The sequence below is a fragment of the Sorex araneus genome, chromosome X, assembly GCF_027595985.1.
Source record: "Sorex araneus isolate mSorAra2 chromosome X, mSorAra2.pri, whole genome shotgun sequence".
In the NCBI taxonomy this organism is placed as follows: domain Eukaryota; kingdom Metazoa; phylum Chordata; class Mammalia; order Eulipotyphla; family Soricidae; genus Sorex; species Sorex araneus.
Window position 1 is genome coordinate 160,873,124 of NC_073313.1, and position 19,927 is coordinate 160,893,050.

The 19,927-nt window shown below is 51.4% G+C and overlaps 1 protein-coding gene across 5 annotated transcripts in view; it reads right to left on the bottom strand.

Annotated features, from left to right (window-relative positions):
- Window positions 1–19,927, bottom strand: part of DNM3 (dynamin 3) — a 272,517-nt gene that overhangs the window by 68,691 nt on the left and 183,899 nt on the right. Inside the window, exon 17 of one of the 5 annotated variants that reach the window (XM_055121451.1) lies at window positions 17,117–17,128. The exons of the other annotated variants lie outside the window; for them this stretch is intronic. Coding sequence (XP_054977426.1) covers window positions 17,117–17,128 — 12 coding nt within the window. The remainder of the gene's footprint in view (window positions 1–17,116; window positions 17,129–19,927) is intronic. 5 annotated transcript variants of the gene reach the window in all.

The window sequence follows — 19,927 nt, forward strand, 5'->3', positions numbered from 1 at the left end:
GGAGCAGCTTTCTGAACCCCCCAGGCAGCAAAAAAAAAAAAGAGTTCTGGGCCTGCCTTAGCGGGCGGGCAGGATATTTTCTTTATGGGGGTGGGCGGTCTGCTTTTTCTTACAGGGTAGACGGCTTTTTCCGTTCTATGGCTTTCTCGACCCTCACTGCCCTCCCAGGATCTGAAACTCAAAACCGCCCATCATTAAAAAAAAAAAAAAAAAAAAAAAAAAAAGGAGGCCGGCTCGGTGGAATGTTCCCGGCTTTGTCCCTAGGAGAGCGAGCGAGCTGGTCGCTCTCTGTGTGAGGAAGTGACAGGCAAAGCCTGAGCAATGAATGAAAAGTTCGCGGCCTGCGCCCGGTTACTGGAATATGGTGTAAATCACACGCTTTCAAACCGATCTGGAGTTGGACTCCTTGATTTTCCCTCCCCCCGCCGGACCCCTCCCCACCTTGTGTGGGGCTTAACCCGCATAATCTATAACAGTTTCTGTTCCTCGCTTCCTAATTAGCAAAAGCTTGTGGAATGTTGTTGTTTTTTGGTCTCTAGGAACATCGTGGGCGGGGGGGGGGGGGGAAGGGGGCTGAACAAAATAAAACCTGTGTCTAAATGATTAAAGCAGGTCCCATCTCTGGGACTGGGGATGGTCACAGGCTCCGCTTCCCCGGCCCCCGCCCGACCTCGTGGCGCAGTCTAATCAGCGCGTCTCTCGATTATTTTATGTTAATTAAAAATCTGGTTCGTCTTGGAGGTTAACGTATACATGTGTGCCCGGCTTCAAAGCCCTCCCAAATTGCCGGCTGGCCTCCCTTGCCGTGGGCAGCCCGAGCGGTGAGGGAACTGACCACATTAAACCCCAAATCAAGGTTCTTACCATGGGGGCCTTTAGAAAAAACGACTTCTCTTTTAAGCCCACTTGAGAAAAATCCATTTTGCAGGTTTCTGAAAGAATGTCCCGTTTTAAAGCGCTTGCTGAGGGTCCTCAAAAAAAAAAAAAAAAAGGCCAAGGAGTGTGGGGGGCTTGGAGGGGGGGCGGTAGGGGAAGAGTGAAAGGCCAGGAACAAAGGCGTGAGATCTTGCCAGAACCCAGCCAGCCAGCAGCCCGAGAGGCCGAGACACAGAACGAGGACAGACCCGTGCACCGTGGGGCAGGAGTGGCCATGGGCACTGCTGGGGGCATTTCCGCTTGTTCGCTTAAAGAAGGGAGATTTCCAGCCGCGCAACGTATTCTCTGCGTAGGAGGGGGTCAGCCACCGACATCTCAGAGCCTTGGCTCCAACCCCCGAGAGATACACCATGGGCGTTTCCTGACCTGCCTCATGGGCCCTGTTTAGTCCGTCCTTCATAGGTGGGTCCCGGTCCCACACTCAGCTGCCAACACAGTTTCCAGTGCCCGGAACTTTCCAGAGCTTCTGGACAGGACCAAGACCTTCCCTGAGAGAGCAGGGGAGTGGGGAGCAGAGATAGCAGGGTGGAGGGAGCAGAGAGAGCAGGAGAGTGGGGAGAGTAGAGAGCAGGGGTGCAGGGAGCAGAGAGTGTGCAGGGATGCAGGGAGCAGAGAGTGCAGGGGTGTGAGGAGCAGAGAGCAGAGGTGCAAGGAGCAGAGAGTGTGCAGGGGTTCGGGAAGCAGAGCGCAGGAAGTGCAGGGAGCAGAAAGTGCAGGGGCACAGGGAGCAGACAGAGCAGGGGCTCTGGGAGCAGAGAGTGCAAGGGTGCTGAGAGCAGAGAGAGCAGGGGTGCAGGAGGCAGAGAGAGCAGGGAGTGGGAAACAGAGAGCAGGGGAGCTGGAGCAGAGAGCAGGGGCGCAGGGAACAGAGAGCAGGGGTGCAGGGAGCAGAGAGAGCAGGGGTGCAGGGAGCAGAGAGAGCAGGGGCGCAGGGAGCAGAGAGAGCAGGGGTGCGGGGAGCAAAGAGAGCAGGGGTGCACCATCAAAAAATGGGGCGAAGAAATGAACAGAAACTTTACCAAGGAAGAAATACGAATGGCCAAAAGGCACATGAAGAAGTGCTCTGCATCACTAATCATCAGAGAGATGCAGATCAAAACAACCATGAGATACCACCTCACACCACAGAGACTAGCACACATCCAAAAGAACAAAAGCAACCGCTGTTGGAGAGGATGTGGGGAGAAAGGGACCCTTCTTCACTGCTGGTGGGAATGCCGACTGGTTCAGCCCTTCTGGAAAACAATTTGGACGATTCTCAAAAAATTAGATATTGAATTCCCATTTGACCCAGCAATACCACTGCTGGGAATATATCCCAGAGAGGCAAAAAAGTACAATCGAAACAACATCTGCACATGTATTTTCATCGCAGCACTGTTTACAATAGCCAGAATCTGGAAAAAACCCGAATGCCCCAAAACGGATGACTGGTTGAGGAAACTTTGGTACATCTATACAATGGAATACTATGCAGCTGTTAGAAAAAAGGAAGTCAAGAATTTTGTAGTTAAGTGGATGGGCATGAAAAGTTTCATGCTGAGTGAAATGAGTCAGAAAGAGAGAGACAGACATAGAAAGATTGCACTCATCTATGGTATATAGAATAACAGAGTGGGAGACTAATACCCAAGAACTGTAGAAATAAGTACCAGGAGGTTGACCCCATGGCTTCGAGGCTGGCCTCACGTTCCGGGGAAAGGTCAACTCAGAGAAGCGATCACCAACTACATTGTAGTCGAAGGCCATGTGGGGGAAGGGAGTTGCGGGCTGAATGAGGGCTAGAGACTGAGCACAGCGGCCACTCAACACCTTTATTGCAAACCACAACAGCTAATTAGAGAGAGAGAACAGAAGGGAATGCCCTGCCACAGTGGCAGGGTGGGGTGGGGGGGAGATGGGATTGGGGAGGGTGGGAGGGACGCTAGGTTTACGGGTGGTGGAGAATGGGCACTGGTGAAGGAATGGGTTCCCGAACTTTGTATGAGGGAAGTATAAGCACAAAAGTGTATAAATCTGTAACTGTACCCTCACGGTGATTCTCTAATTAAAAATAAATAAATTATTAAAAAAAAAATTCCAAAAAAAAAAAAAGCCAAGCCACTTAACATTTTTATCTGTCCTTATGCATGAAATACATATTAAAATTCATATTGTAAAAAAAAAAAAGAGAGCAGGGGTGCAGGAGGCAGAGAGAGCAGGGGAGCCAGAGCAGAGAGCAGGGGCACAGGGAGCAGAGAGCAGGGGTGCAGGGAGCAGAGAGCAGGGGTGCAGGGAGCAGAGAGAGCAGGGCAGCGGGGAGCAGAGAGCAGGGGTGCAGGGAGCAGAGAGAGCAAGGCAGCGGGGAGCAGAGAGCAGGGGAGTGGGGAGCAGAGAGCAGGAGTGTCTGCCTGCACTGCTACCCCAAGTGAGCCCCCCAGGGCGGTGGCTGGAGTGCAGAGCTGCATCTTCCATCCCTCACACCTGCTCCATGGGCTTGACTGTATGCGATGAAGCCACGTGATGTACAGCCACAGGTGGGTCGGTGGGGATGGGGAAGAAGGCTGGCACCCCGGCAGCCTCCACCTGCCCATGGGGAAAGCGAGGCAGGCACAGGAAGGCTCGGGAAGCAGTGGGCCTTGACAGCAGTGAAGACAGACCGCATGACCATCTCACCCAGCCTGGCACAACCCCGTTTCCGGCCCTGCAGTCAGAGCGGCTATCCGGAGGAGGTCAGCCTTCTACCCTCCTTCCTTCCCCCGCACCCCTGAGCTTTGTTTTCTATCTAGAACCTCCTGGGCTCAGCGGGAAAGCCCCCTGGGGTGGGGGGGGGAGCAGATGCAGCCAGGAGGTATTAGAGCAAAGCCAATGACAACGATTGACTGGAGCCCCCCTTAACTAGGAAGCCACAAAATAAGCTTTGGACTATTTGGTTCACGCTCACTCTCCCTCAGGGTAGTCCCGGGGCTCATCCAGAAAAGCGCCCCAGGGCCTTCCAGAGTTCCCCAGTATGGACGGACAAAGTGCTCCCGCCCTGCATTTCCTCTGCAGCTGATAGCCCTGAATTCCGGGGGCACCCCCTGGAACTCGGGACGGCTCTCCTGCCTGCATTCATTTCTGCCTTGCTTCTCCCATCACGACGGTCATTGCTTGACTTGGTGACAAACGTTTTCTCACTCCCTCTCTGGTTCCAGGTCTGAGGGCGGGGAAGGGTGGCGGCGGGGGGTTGGGGGCTGGTTCCAGTCCAACGGGACACATTGCAGCATGGCACAGACTTGACCAACACACAAACCTCGGTCAAAGTGGCACCGCCTGCTCCCCGTTTTGCGCTCAAAGCCCAAACACTACTTTTACACTAGCCAGTGCCCCGGCCGTGCAATGCAGTTCATCCTGGTGAGCCAACCGAAATGGGGATGCACTCCCAGCACTGGAGCTACTCAGGACACTGCAACCTACTCCCCACTGCAGGGTACAGTTCAGCCTTGTGGACCTTCCTGCAGAGAACAGAGCAGCCTAAAGCGGAGCCAGGTCATCTGACTCAACTGGATTTTATAATGACGCATTATAATATGATGCGTTAGTTGAGCAACTACCTTCCCCGGGACCATATGAAAGTGAGAAACAGAATGCTCTAATTCAAAAATCAAACAAAGCATTCTACTGAACGCCTATCACTTTAGTGCCATTAGAAAGTCGAAAACGGGGCTGGAGTGATAGCACAGCAGGAAGGGCGTTTGCCTGGCATGTGGCCCACCTGGGTTCGATTCCCAGCATCCCATATGGTCTCCCAAGCACCGCCAGGAGTAATCCCTGAGTGCAGAGCCAGAAGTAACCCCTGAGCATTGCCAGGTGTGACCCAAAAAGAAAAATACAAAAAAAGTTGAAAACCCCGTGGTCGGGTTATGGTGGGGGGGTGTCTGTCTGTGTTTAGGAGATCCTTGCATTTGTTATAGGGCCGTAACACACCCAGCTCTTTTTTTTTTTTTTTTTGCTTTTTGGGTCACACCCGGCAATGCACAGGGGTTACTCCTGGTTCATGCACTCAGGAATTACTCCTGGCGGTGCTCAGAGGATCATATGGGATGCTGGGAATCAAACCCGGGTCGGCCGAGTGCAAGGCAAACGCCCTCCCCGCTGTGCTATCACGCCAGCCCCAACACCCAGCTCTTCTGAGTAAGGGCCTGTGAGGAATTACGACTCCCTGCTCTTTGATGGGGGCAGACTGATATTGAGGTGCTCCCCACCCCTTCTTCCGTGCAGTTCATTGCAAAGGGAACTCTTCGCATGATTTGGAACGCACAATTGCTAACAGTTTGTCTAAGACCTGGCTTCTGTTACAGGTCGAGCAACTGTGTCATATTTAAAGGAAATCAAAGTTTCCAAAAGTGCTTGCTCCTGGTCGGGGGACTCCCTCCCCGAAGGCCAAGGGGAGCAGCCGTTTCTGCCTTGGGTGTAGAGCATGGGTTCTCAACCTATTTCCAACTGCAGTTCCCTTCCGACCTTGTTCCCTTTCTGGACCCCTGACTAACCAGGGGGACCCCTAGTCTCAAACCACACTCCCTCCATGAAACAATTTTCACCTGGGCCCCATTGAAATATCCTGGGAGGCCCACAAGCGGACTATAAGACCCCTGGTTGAGAAATGCTGGTCCAGAGATGCGGCCCTTTAAGAGAGCGCCCTGGTTAAAAATCTTGACTGACAGACAATGCATTGCTCACATTGGTGAGGAAAGTTCCCTTTTCTGATAATCCATAAGTTTAATTGTTGGACCGCACGGAGAGGGGAGAACGGTGGCATTTAGGTTGGAAGCACTAGAACAGTATTCCTTGATAAATACTTTGATTTTAATCGTACCTTCCTGAGTCTATTTTCACATCTCTTGTGTTAATTCTCAAATGGAGCAATAGTGCCACTTTTTCTCTTCCTGTTTCCATGGAATTCCAATTTGGACACGGGCTTTTAGTGGAAGCACATACAAGCGACGCCGATTTTTATAAAAATGGGGCTTCTTGTACTTAATGAAAGACATGTGTGCCCAGAGAGGGCTGGCGAAGGCCACCCTTTTTGGCACCCACACTCCTTGACCTCAAGCTCTTTGCTTGGGTACATGAGTCCAAAACCGTTCCTGCTCTTGTCCTACATTATGAGGCGGACCAGCAGCCACTGGGAAAGGGGTATTTCTCACGTGCAGGAGATGGTGCAGTCTGAGTGCCAAAAGCCACTGGGCTACCTCAAGGAAGGGCACGGGTTCAAGCCTTCAGAGACCAACTTTTCCTACTGGGGGGCTCTGGCACACATTTTCCTTGCTAGCCAACTCCAGGTTTAATAACTGGACACTGCTGGCACAAACAATCGGAAGTTCTGAGTGCAGGGGCTTCCCTGCATGTCACACCGTCAACGCTACTCCTGGTGAGTGCCCCAGCCCGACAAACCATGGGCCCCCTCCCCCCGTGCCCTGGGAGCAAGACCCCGCTGAGTGAAGACCTCTGCCACGTGGGTTACAGTCTCTCTTTCCAGTTTCTCACTTGAGGGGATGGTTGCAAGGACAGGAGGGTTTCAACATGTGGATTCTTTTCAAAAAGATGGAGGTGGGGCTGGAGTGATAGCATAGCGGGTAGGGCGTTTGCCTTGCGCGCGGTCAAGCCGGGTTCAATCCCCAGCATCCCATATGATCCCCCAAGCACCGCCAGGAGTAACCCCTGAGCATCGCTGGGTGTGACCCAAAAAGCAAAAAAAAAGAAAAGAAATCATGGTACCTCAATAAAAATGTTTAAAAAAAAAAAGATGGAGGTGACTGCCATCGAGGCAGGCAGGGGTGGGAGTGGTTTGGGGGGGGACTGGGAGGGAACCTGGGGACACTGGTGCTGGGAAATTACACTGGTGGGTGGGTGGGTGTTGGAACACTGTATGACTCAAACCCACTCATGAACAGCTTTGTAATGCTCTATCTCACGGTGATTCGATGAAAATAAAAAATAAGAAAAAACTTCTCTTTGGGGAGTGAAGTGATAGTACCGGGGTTAAGGCACTTGCCTTGCATGTGGTTGATCCCCATTTGATCCCCAAATACACTTAATCCTATGAGCACCACCAGGAATGATGCCTAAATATGGAGCCAGGAGTAAGTCCTGAACACTTTTGGGTGTGCACCCCCACCTCGCAAATAACCAATCCTCCCCCCAAAAATCAAAAACCCCCAAAATTCTATTTTGCTCTTTGCAACCAATTATCCCTTTAAAATTGTATTACACTTGAAGCTTTGTAAATTCTTCTCTTTAAAGCCATGTGACCTAAATAAGAGTATTTATAAGACTAGTGTTTAACTACTTCTAAAAGAAGTATTACAATATCCCAAACAGAATTTGCTTTCAATAAACACGTGATCAATGATATTATTTTATGATCAGCATCATGCTATTGTTATATGGTGTTGGCTTTAAAGTTTCATCCTATTATACAATTTGATACCCCTAAATAACACAAGCCCTTTCTATTTTAGCAATTTCAGTAGTGTTACAGCACATCAGGGAGGGCGTTTGCCTTGCACCCGGCCGACCCAGGTTCAATTCTTCTGTCCCTCTTGGAGAGCCTGGCAAGCTACCGAGAGTATCCCACCCGCATGGCAGAGCCTGGCAAGCTCCCCGAGGCATATTCGATATGCCAAAAACAGTAACAAGTCTCACAATGCAGACGTTACTGGTGCCTGCTCGAGCAAATAGATGAGCAACAGGATGACAGTGATAGTGACAGTATCTTAGTCACCCAAAGCAAATGCCATCGGCAAAGCAATTTCAAAGCATTTAATACTTCTTGCTTCTTTTTTTTTTTTTTTTTTTTTTTTTTTTTTTTGCTTTTTGGGACACACCCAGCGATGCTCAGAGGTTACTCCTGGCTTTGCACTCAGGAACTACTCCTGGCGGTGCTTGGGGGACCATATGGGATGCCGGGGATCGAACCCTGGTCGGCCGCGTGCAAGGCAAACGCTCTACCCGCTGTGTTATCGCTCCGGCCCCAATACTTCTTGCTTCTTGTTGGACTGGTCAACCTGTACTTGATCCGTGCCCCACCTTACTTAAGGAGACCCCTTATTGCCCCCCACTTTGGAAGTCCTACACATTCCTCACAAGTTTCAAAATAAGGCCTGTCATTCCCATGTACTGTAGCAGCACTGTAGCACTGTTGTCCCGTTGTTCATCAATTTGCTCAAGCGGGCACCAGTAACGTCTCCATTGTGAGACTTGTTACTGTGTTTGGCATATCCAATACGCCACAGGGAGCTTGCCAGGCTCTGCCATGTGGGTCCCTATACAATTCATGATTATTGGTGAAACTGAACTCCCCTCCCACCACCCCCACTTAACTATCAGTCTTTTATTTATTAAGGTTTTTTGGCCTTAGTGTCTTTTGATTTCTCCAGCTTCTTTTTCCCCCAAATAGGCAGGTACTTTGTTTTGTTTCAAATGAACTGAATACAAATCCTATCTTTAGGATATGATAGCACAGTGGGTAGGCCGTTTGCCTTGCACGTGGCCAACCCAGGTTCGATTCCTCCGCCCCTCTCAGAGAGCCCGGCAAGCTACCGAGAGTACCCCGCCCGCACAGCAGAGCCTGGCAAGTTCCCTGTGGCGTATTTGATATGCCAAAAACAGTCACAACAAGTCTCACAATGGAGTCGTTACTGGTGCCCGCTCGAGCAAATCAATAAACAACGGGACAACAGTGCTATAGTGCTAAGCCCTTTATAGTCATAGATATTTTGTTATAGATATTTTGCCAGTTTGCCACTTAACTCTTGCTGTTTTTTGTCCCCCATACAAAACTTTATATTTATATGTGCTTTAACATTACATTTTATTTTTTTTTGGGGGGGGGCACACCTGGTAATGCTTAGGATTACTCCTGGCTCTGCAATCAGGAATCCCTTCTGGTGGTGCTCAGAGGACTATATGAGATGTCAGGGATCAAATCCGGGTCAGCCGTGTGCAAGACATCTCCAGCCTCTAACATTATATTTTCTACTTTTGAATTCATTAAATTACTTCAGTTATTGAGTTTTTTTTTTCTTTTGGGGTCAGACCCGGTGATGCACAGAGGTTAACTCCTGGCTCTGCACTCAGGAATCACTCCTGGCGGTGCTTGGGGGACCATGTGGGATGCTGGGAATCAAACTGGGGTCGGCTGCGTGCATGGCAAATACCCTACCCGCTGTGCTATCGCTCCAGCCCAATTATTGAGTTATTTCATTATGTCTTCTATAGTTTTCTCTACATTCCATTTTAAATTAAAATAATAATTTGATTAAAAATTCCATTTAATCTTCCTGTGTATAATATTAGTTCATTTCTTATCCTCTGTTTTATTTTTGTAGTTCTAAAAGCCTGTAAGCATAAGTACTGATTCCCATCTCAGACCATTTTCAAATTCTTTTTCTCTTTCCTACAGTTTGCTCCATTTTGCCAGCTTTCTGTAGCTTATTAGCTATCCAGTACTTACATATCTTTTAAACATACACACTTATGCTTGGACTCAACTGGATTTCTTTCATCAATCACACCCGTCTCACTTTGGAAGGGAGAAGGATTTTAAATTCCTACCGCCCGGGCTGTCTATGATTACACTCTCCTTCCTGATAAGGACAGTGAGTTCAATTAACCCAGACAACGAGCGTCTGCTTTTTGACAAAAAGCTTCTGTAAAGGCCCCCACTTCCAAATGAGACATCCCAACTCCCCAGATCACACCAGCTCAGGGCCTATTTTCAAAGCGGAGGGACCGAGAGACGCTTTCATTTGGGGGTGATGGGGCACCAGTTCCTCTCAAAAAAAAATATCTTCAAGCCATTGAAAGCAAGCAGCCGAGGCTACCGGGGGTGGAGACGGGGCGTCGGGCGATGAAGTAAGGCATTTTTCTCCAAATTCACTGGCGGAGTGTTGTTCCACTGTGCACGCAGCAGAGGAAACACGAACAGAGGCGAGCCAAGGCCTGTCAGCGCGCCCAGCCCATCACCCACTCCGCTGGCTTCTTCTCAGTGTCAGCTTGGCAGGGTCACTGCGTATGGGGACACGATGCAGAGGCCAGCTCGCTTCTCCAGACGTTTCTGCCTCCAATGGGACTGTCCTTTCCGTCAGCTGACTAAGAATAAAGTTGAGGGGTGCAAAAACCAGGCCTTTGTATGGCTCTTTAAGACTGGGTTAGGGGGCTGGAGTAATAGCACAGCGGGTAGGGCGTTTGCCTTGCACGCGGCCGACCTGGGTTCGATTCCCAGCATCCCATATGGTCCCCTGAGCACCGCCAGGAGTAATTCCTGAGTGCAGATCCAGGAGTAACCCCTGTGCATCGCCAGGTGTGACCCAAAAAGCAAAACAAAAAAAACCAAGACTGGGTTGGGCTGGGAGATGGTGCAGGGAGTTAGGGGGCAAGCTAGACACTCTCCTTAGCTTGGACCAACGGTCTCCCGAGCACTGCCCAGTGTGACCCTGAAGGCCTGACACCATTGTGGGTTTCCCCAGCACCGCGGGGCCAGAACCACAGCCTCGGGCCCGTGCACTGAACCCCCAGCCTCAATGGCTGGAATTTGCTGGTGGGGTGCCCTGGACCCCTGTACATAGTCTCTTACTTCATAGCCCACCCCCCAAAAAATAACAAAACTGAATTGCTTAAGAAAATTCGAAAGGATCGCATGTCTTTCTCTCCTAGAAGGGAGTAACATGACGCTCGCCATAACCGTACCAGGCTGTCTCACTTGGGGCACCCTGGAGGGGGGGCAGGTGAGACCCCTCCCCGCCCCAAAGGACCCAGCCCTGGCAGGCAAAAACTTCCAGGACCCATGCCCACGGCCATTCTCCACACGCTCGGGCGGAGGCTCACCCATGAGTGAATCCCTGGAAAAACTCATATATATATATATATATATATATATATATATGTATATATATAGCACACAAGGCTCAACTTTTAACAACATGTAAGTGATCTCTTATAGAAGGGCTTAATGGCTCCTGGCTGAAATACAACAATCTCCACATTCTTTCCTCTAAGGATGCTTTTTTTTTTGTAGCATTTTCAGCGGTTTTTTTTTTTTCATAACAAACAATACAAAATATATTATTTCGGTCTGCTCTGGGGCAGGGGTTCGGGTTCGGGATGGAAAACATGCAAAATGCGGTGGTGGGAAGGTGTCATGGGGGTGGGATTGGAGCTTGGATATTACAAGTAATCAAATATTGTGAACTACTTTATAAAATTTAAAAATTCTTAAAAAAAAAAAAAGAAGAAAGAAAATTTAGAGGTGCCTTGGTCGTGATGACAGGAACGGGACAGTGATTTTTACACATGCACATCAACTGGGATCACAGGTGGAGACCAGGGAGCTTTTGTCCTTGGCACTTTCTCCACGTTACTTGGGGGTCACGCAGAAGTGAACCCCGCGCACTCTCCTTTGAGAAATGCATGTGCACAGCTTCTCTAAGGAAACCGAAAAACACATTTCATTATTCAAAGAAAAAAAAAAATGAGGAACTCTGGCCCAGCTGACGGTACCTCAGCTGCTTAGAATGTTCTGGCTTTCAGGCACATGCACGTTTGTTCTATTTATTTATTTATTTATTTATTTACTTATTTATGTGTTTTTCTGGCCACACCTGGCGCTGCTCAGGGCTTACTCTTGGCTCGGCACTTAGGGATAATTCCTGGCGGTGCTCAGGCAGCCAAATGGGGTGCCAGGAACTGGGCACAGGCTGGCCTCCTGCCGGCCTTACCCTCTGTACTACCACTTCAGCCCCTGTGCGCATGCGTTAGAGACGCAGAGAGCAAAATTCAGTTCACGATCCTGCACCGGGGACCCTTTCCCCACCAAGACAGCGAGAGGACGTGAGCGTGGACGGGGGCGCTGGGGCCTGACTGCAGTCTCCTGACCCAGGGTGGGACTCCAGGAACCGAAAGTTTGCAATGAGGCATGAGATCATGAATGTGGATTTCCTCTTCTGGACCCTGCAGTGCAACATATTTCGGTGACTCTGATTTGGCACGCTCCATCTTTGCAAACAATTCCTAGAATCCTGCAGACCACCCAAATAAGAATTGTGGGGAATAACTACTTTTCCCAAAACTCGAGGCTCATAATGTCCGCTTGTCCTGCCAGATGTGCCGAGGGCCACTAGGGAAGGCAGTTTGGAAACGCTGTAAAAACAGGTGCTGAAACCTGAGTCTCGTTCCTTCCTGTCACCTTCGATGCTAGAACCTTCCGATATATACACAATGGTTGCAGCTTACCTAATTAGGAATCAACAGGTAAATTCCTGAATGTTTTAAAATTCTGTTTAGGGGCTGGAGCAATAGCACAGCGGGTAGGGCGTTTGCCTTGCACGCGGCCGACCTGGGTTCAATTCCCAGCATCCCATAGGGTCCCCTGAGCACCGCCAGGAGCAATTCCTGAGTGCAGAGCCAGAAATAACCCCTGTGCATCGCCAGATGTGACCCAAAAAAGCAAAAAATAAATAAATAAATGAAATTAAAATAAAATAAAATTCTGTTTAACAGGGATGGAGGAACTTGCCTTTTTGGATCCAGTTTGATTCCTGGCACCTCATAGGGTCCTCACCAAACACTGCCAGGTGTGATCCCTGAACACAGAGCTAGTCAGCCCCGAGCACTGCCAGCTGTGGCCCCCAAACAAAATTAAATAAAAAACGGAAGTGCAATAAATCTGTCACTGTCATCCCGTTGCTCATTGATTTGCTCAAGTGGACACCAGTAACATCTCCACGTGAGACTTGCTGTTAAATAGATAAATCAAATTCTGTTTAAGTGTGTTTGGTTCTGTTTCTCCTTTTCAATCTCGCTAGTCAAGGAAATCAACTTCTGGGGGTCAGGGTCTAGAAAACCTAAAAATCCCCTTAGTTTGTAAAAGAGCCAGTGGCCGGGAATCTCTCTTTCAAAGGCAACAGAAGATTCATAAGGGAAGAGATTAAATATGGCTTTTCCTTGCACAAGTTGAATTTTTTTTTTTTTTTGCTTTTTGGGGCACACCCGGCAATGCACAGGGGTTACCTCCTGGCTTTGCACTCAGGAGTTACTCCTGGCGGTGCTCAGGGGACCATATGGGATGCTGGGAATTGAACCCAGGTCGGCCGCGTGCAAAGCAAACGCCCTACCCGCTGTGCTATTGCTCCAGCCCCACAAGTTGAAATTTTGGGAAGCATGCATTCATTCAAAAAGACCTGGAATCTTTTTGGTTTCCACTTTTTTTTTTTGTTTTCTACATGATCATTGTTAAAAAATTTAAGAGCTTCTCCTGCAGGATTTTACTCCTCTTTCCCCCTACTTCTTTTGATCTGCCTCATTTCACTCTAGCACTGTAGCACTGTTGTCCTGTTGTTCATCGATTTTCTCGAGCCGGCACCAATAATGTCTCCATGGTGAGACTTGTTACTGTGTTTGGCATATCGAATACGCCATGGGGAGCTTGCCAGGCTCTGCCGTGAAGGTGGGATACTCTCAGTAGCTTGCAGGGCTCTCCGAGAGGGATGGAGGAATCGAACCCAGGTCGGCTTCGTGCAAGGCAAACGCCCTGCCTGCTGTGCTATCACTCCAGCCCATCATAGATTCACATTCAGGAAATAGTAGCATTGTCATCCTGTCGTTCATCGATTTGCTCAAGCGGGCACCAGTAACGTCTCCATGGTGACACTTGTTGTCACTGTTTTTGGCATATCAGATACACCATGGGGAGCTTGCCAGGCTCTGCCGTGAGGGCAGAATACTCTCGGTAGCTTGCCGGGCTCTCCAAGAAGGATGGAGGAATACAATCCAGGTTGGCCTTGTGCAAGACAAACGCCCTACCCACTGTGCTATCGCTCCAGCCTCCTCATTTCACATTAAAAAAAAAAAGTAACAAAAACTCCTAGTAAAAAAGGCTTAATTACAAATTTGAAAGTCTACTAAATTTCTAGAAAGGTCTAAAAAGAGTGTATGGAGGGTATTAAGTTAAAGAAGGGAATTAAACATCTCTCTAGAAGAAAAACAGGGAGATTATGGTTTTGGCCTGGAGGTTTCCTTCAGAGACAGCATTTGAATTTACATTTATTCAACAAACAAATTATTATATTCAAACAAATCAAATCAGGTCTATAGAGCACCTCCCTATCCTGTGTATACTGGGTCACAGAACCAGCATCAAATCAGGAGGGCCTCGACTTCACTGTTCCTAATTACAGCCCTGGTGTGGAATGCAGGGTCCCCCAGAAATCCCTCCAAGAGACAGACTCTGTCCTAAGCCATCCAGGGAAGCGTGAAGCCAGCAGGAAACGGTTTTCCAAGGGAAAATGAATCCTGGGCCCAGAGGAGAAGTTTCCTTGAGCAGCTTCGAGCTCATAAAATGAAGATTTGCTTTGGAAAAGGAAAACAGCAAATCCTGGGATTGCTTGCGGGGAGGAATGTGGGCCTGGGGTGCTGGGTTCCATCTGACGCCCAGTGACACCCACCCGTGTAAACCGGAAGGCGTGCACACACAACGTGTTTTCTGGAAGCTTGGGCGCTGGGCTCCCAAAGTCTCAGCATAATCTAAGATGGGTGGGGTACATGGATGTCGCACTCGTGGAAAACAAGTACACGGATGGATCTTCTGTGTGTGTGTGTGTGTGTGTGTGTGTGTGTGTGTGTGTGTGTGTGTGTGTCAGGGGCAGAGGGAGAGCGAGGGGGAGAGAAGAGAGCAAACACACCTATTCTGCTTATCTTTAAAGAAACACACCAATTGAGCAGTCTTGAGTCTGGTGAGGATCAGGCACCATAAAACGCCGCTCACTAAATAAGCAATTAGGCAGCAATGAGTCGCCTCTTACAGCTGGCTCCCATACACGGCAGGCATGGAGTCAGGTATGTTGCCTTGGGGACGACTCAGCACAAGCAGTGCCGTGTGAGAGGGGAAAAACGAAGCTCACAGTCTCCTTTGAAGACTCCAGATCTATACTCTGGAGACGGCACAGCTTGGATTCCAGTGTTTTCCATTTCTTCTGAAATTCTAAGCTCAAGCAAAATCGCCTGCAGATGTGCCGTGTGATTGGAGGCAGCTTCGCCTGCCAGATATCCGGGCCAGGGTAATGATCATATTGGAAAAGTATTAGCACTGCGCGTTTTCACTCTGTTAACTATCACTTACTCAGAGCGCAATGAACAACTGAGGCATGGTAATACAAATATATACACTTACACGTATACACACACACGCGTGCACGCACACATATCAATGTATATCAGTTCCTCCCAAGTAACTGCTTTTCAGTTAAAAATCAAAACAGTGCTTGTTTCCCCCCATAATTCTAGGACTAAAGCACCCCCTGAACCCCTCAGCCTCCATAGCGCTGTTGCAAGTGTCTGCACTGCAGATGGTGCGGCCGGGGGGCTTGGAGACCCAGAGGGTCTTCTGATCAGCCTAGAGGGGCCTTAATGAGCAACAGTTTTGAACTGAGTTTTATTGCGGAACATATTGTAACTATTTGGGAATCGGTCACACTGAACTTGAACCTTGGGGTACACATATGTAGGGGGTGGGGGGGTGGGGAGCCTATGGGCCACTAAGCAAGATGTAACAAATGCTCGCCGGCTCCTGCCATGGCCAAGTATTTGCTGGGGGGAATTTTCCAGATGCCTGTGCGTCCTCAGTGACTCACTGGGGGAGAGAGGGGGTGTCCTAAAGAGTTCTCCAGCGGTGCAAGGCTTGGCACCTCGCAGGCACACGAGCAGCTGGCTCCCTCCTCTCTGCCACCAGCGGGCTCCTACAGCGTGCTCCAAAGCAGCTTGCGCGCGGGGCGGGGGCGGTTTAGCACAGAGAATTCTAGAAAGATGCTCAGGATTTGGAGGAAGCCGGCTCAGACGCACTGAGCACTCAGTAATGGGAACCCAATCTATGTCATAAGATCCCAAACACCCAGTTCTACCTCCCGTCCGCCTCTTTTGGCGAAGAGCACTGATTAGAAAGAGTCTTTAGTGAGTTAACTGCAAAGTGTATGGGGCAAATAAAAAAAAAAAAAGAGTCTCCCCTGTGTGGGAGAATTTTTTTTTTCCTTGACGCTTCCCCCCTCTCTCTCTGAGAAGGTGAGCTGTGGGTAAGGGGGCTTCGCCCTGGTCTCCTGCACACACGCCCCCTCCCCTCTGCGTTTCTGGGGCTGGAACGGGGCTGTGCGTTCTGATCGGGGCCCCTGAGCAAGCCGTTCCCACAAAATGTAAATTTATAAAGTGGCATTCTTTCAGAGCCCGCCGGCCCTGCCAGCGTCCTCCCTCACGGCGCATTCTGCCCACTCCCTCCCCCCCACCGCCAGATCGCCCACATTTGTTTTACATTCTATATGTATAGCTCATGAATAGCAGTTCTGATGAGTCCCAGCTGGCCGGGCTGTGCGGGCCGACCCTTCTGTAACGGATTCCTCGCAGTTCCTGTTGTCTTCCAGAAGGGCCGTTTCAAGTGCCCCACTTGATAGGGCGAAGAAAAGAACAACAAATCACCGTGGCAAAGCTCAGCCCGGCTCACCCCCTCCCCCCCCCCCCGAGACAGATCTGCTCGGGGTGGGGGGCTCGCTCCAGAGAGAAGGGGCGCTGATCTCTCGGAAGAGTTGCATTAAAAGGCCCAACCGCCCAAGGAACGGCGAAAACTACTTGCGGGTCGGGGACGCCGCCAAGGCCATCATCCTCGCTGTGTGCCACCAGTTTTCCCAAACCCACCAGCAGTACAGCCCCCCACCCCAACCCCAGACCCCCACACCCTCCCGCTCCCACCAGCTGGAACACATCAAGAGCACAAAAGCCCAGTCCCACGACGACTCCACCCCTTGCCCTCTGTTTCAAGGCCCCTTCAAAGCCAGCGCCCTGGTCTCTGCCCATCTCAGCCGCAACGCCGGCCGCTCTCCACCGAGTCCAGGGACCGGGCCGGGTAACCGCGTGGTTGACCCTTCAAGTCTCCACAGCTTGAGTCCTCGGCACCCCTTTCCCTCAAATACCCACCTCGGGGGATGGCCCGGGAGCCCCGCCCGGAAGAACGTCATTTTCCCTTCCAGGTCAAACGCCAGGAGCCCTCCTGGCCCCCACCCCGCGCCCATCCCGACCTCTGCACCCCAAGCCCACACGGAAGCCGTTTCAGCATGCACAGACACACTCAGGCCGCAGGCGCATGCAGGAGTTGGGGGTGGGGGCAGACGCACTGAGAACTTACTCTGTTGCTCCCCTGTGCGTGGAGCCGCGGGAGAGAGGGGGCGGGGGGGGGGGAAGAAGAAATAGGTTAACCGTTAATTTATCTTTCGCGCTCATGCAAAACACAAAACAAGTCACTAGACTCTTCCTTGACACACCCTCCAGAGGCACGAGGTGCCCTGAGCACTTGACTTTAATTTTTTTGGGGGGGTCACACCCTCGATGCTCAGGGGTTACTCCTGGCTCTGCACTCAGGAATCACTCCTGGCAGTGCTCAGGGGACCCTATGGGATGCCGGGAATCGAACCCTGGAGGGTTCCGCTGCATGCAAGGCAAACACCCTCCCCACTGTGCTATTGTTCCACTTAACTTTAAAGCAAAGCAGGCAGCAGAGAATGGGGACAGGGGAGGCCCTTTCTCTTTACTCAGAATCCGGGGAGGAGGGACTGCCAAAGCAGTTCCTGAGTACAGAGCCAGGAGTAACCCCTGAGCATCGTCGGGTGTGACCCAAAAAGCCAAAACAGAATCCAGGGAGTACAGGAATTTGGGGGCACTGGGAGGGAGTGAACTGGGAGCGCGTCAGCTCACCCGGCCCCGACGGTGCCTCTTTCTGCGTGCCCAGCGTGGGCATTTCTCACGTCTTGGGTGCAGAGAGAGCAAAGGACAGGGTGGTTGTGGGGAGACAGAGTGGCCGAGGCAGGACACCCTCGGCCAGGACCACTCCTTTATTTCTGTGCCCTGGGGCAGGGGCGGGATACCAGGACCCAGGGGCACCCACGACACATTCTGGAAAGCGGGTCCGGAAAGGCGACTCACGGGAGCGAGCGTCTGGCGAGAGAGGCGGGAGAGAGCAGCCAGTGCCGGCAGCCGGGGCCGTCCTCCCCCTGCTCGCTGGAACCCTGGGGCTGTGATTTATATCTAACAATTGAACTCACATCTGGCTGCAGAAAGTAAAGGGAGTGATTCATGACTCCCGGGCAGCCGAGTCCTCACGGGGGTGGGGGTGGGGCGGGGGGCCCTAGACAGGGAGGGAACAGGGCTCCCTCTTCCCCTGGGGACCAGGGAGGAATTCCTCCCTGAACTGTTAGGAAAGTGTATACAGACGTGAGTGTGTGTGTGAGTACAGATGTGTATGCATGTGTGTGTATGTGTGTGGTACGTACAGGCATGTGTATGTGCATGCGTATGTGTGTGTGCGTTTGTGTGCACGTGCATACAGATGTGTGCATGCACATGTGTGTGCACATGCATGTGTGTGCATGTGTCTACATATAGATGTGCGTGTGTGTGCATGCAGACGTGTGCGTGCATGTGTGTGCATACAGGTGTGCATGCATGTGCGTGCACATATGTCCACGTGCATACAGATATGCATGCATGTGTGTGCACATATGTCCACGTGCATACAGATGTGCGTGCATGTGTATGCACATGTGTGCATCAGACGTGTGTGCGTGAGCACGTGTGTGCATGTCTGTGTGTGTGCGTGTGGGGGGGGAGGGCATGAATCACAGGCTGGAGTCCCAGGCTGAGCTGAGACCAGCTTTAAATGAGGGCACGGAACAGCGAGGGCCCGGAGCCGAGGTAGGAGCTGCAGTGTGCAGGGGAAAGCGTGGCGTGGGATGAGGCTGGGGAACATGTCTTGCCCAGACACCTCACAACCATCTTTCACAGAGACAAGGATGAAGCTTCTGGAAAAAAAAAAAAATGAAGCTTCTGGAGTTGCCACAAGAGGACCCTGAAGGAAAAGCAGGAGGGGATTTTTCTGGCAAAGAACAGGGCCGTAAGGCCCCCGACTGGGAAGTTTCTCGGGGTGCAGAGGTGCTGTGGAGAACAATGGGAGCCCGGCCCCCTGGGGCAGCGTGATGCTGCTGCAGCCCCGCCAGGTGGGCTTCCTGGCATTCCATGGCACAGGGTCTGCTGTTCCAAATCCATTTCAGGAGCCCAGGCCGGGGCTTCTGAGCCCTGGGGCCAGCGGGTTCTGCTGGCGGTGACAAGCATGGCGCCACAGAGCCAAGGGAGCTCTTGTCACCGCACGGGAGACACCCACGCAGGAGAGGGCCAGATGGGTTCCCCCAAGGGTGGCTGGGTCCCCCAAGTCACTTTCCCACCAGGCTCTGAGCTGGGCAGCGCTGTCCTCGCAGGGGCCTCTGTGGTGGACAAGGCAAGTGAGGGCCTCACAGATGCTCTGCTGTTGGGGCCCCGTGTCCAGCCTCGTCTCCCAGGGGTGCTCCTTGCCCGTGACGGGCCTGGGAGTTGGGGGCTCCTCTTCCCCAGGCCATCGTCCCCGCGCTTCCACAGAGGAAAGCTCGGAGTTACCGCTCTCCCAGAGGGTCCCCTCAAACGCCCCTGCTCTTTGATATTTTAGCCCAGAACTGTCCCAGGGAGGTGGTGGGGGGGTTTCCTTCCTCCGAATAAGGCACACCCTAGAGTGTGGGGGCCCTAGGGCCCCACCCACTGGACACCAGCTTGGAATGGCCCCTAAGCTGTGTCCCCAGCAGGCCCCCACTGGTGAAGACACACACAGCAATGGTGGGCACCTCCTGAACCCCCTGCCCCCTGCTGCCTCCTCACGGCAGACGCCTACATCTGTAATCACAGTGCCTTAAACCAAACTCATCGGCCTGGTGCAGTTCAGAACTCTCAGCCCCTGAGCTTGCCCGCCTGGTTCAGGACCCCCAAAAGTCCAGGACCCCACCCAGGATTCTGCCTGGCTCTTAGGCAGCCCCTCGGCCTCTCCCTGCACCTCGCCATGCTAGAATGACTCAGCTACTTGGATTCCTCCCTTGCCTAAAGTTATTCTTCTTGCAAATAAACTGTGCGTTCAAAAACA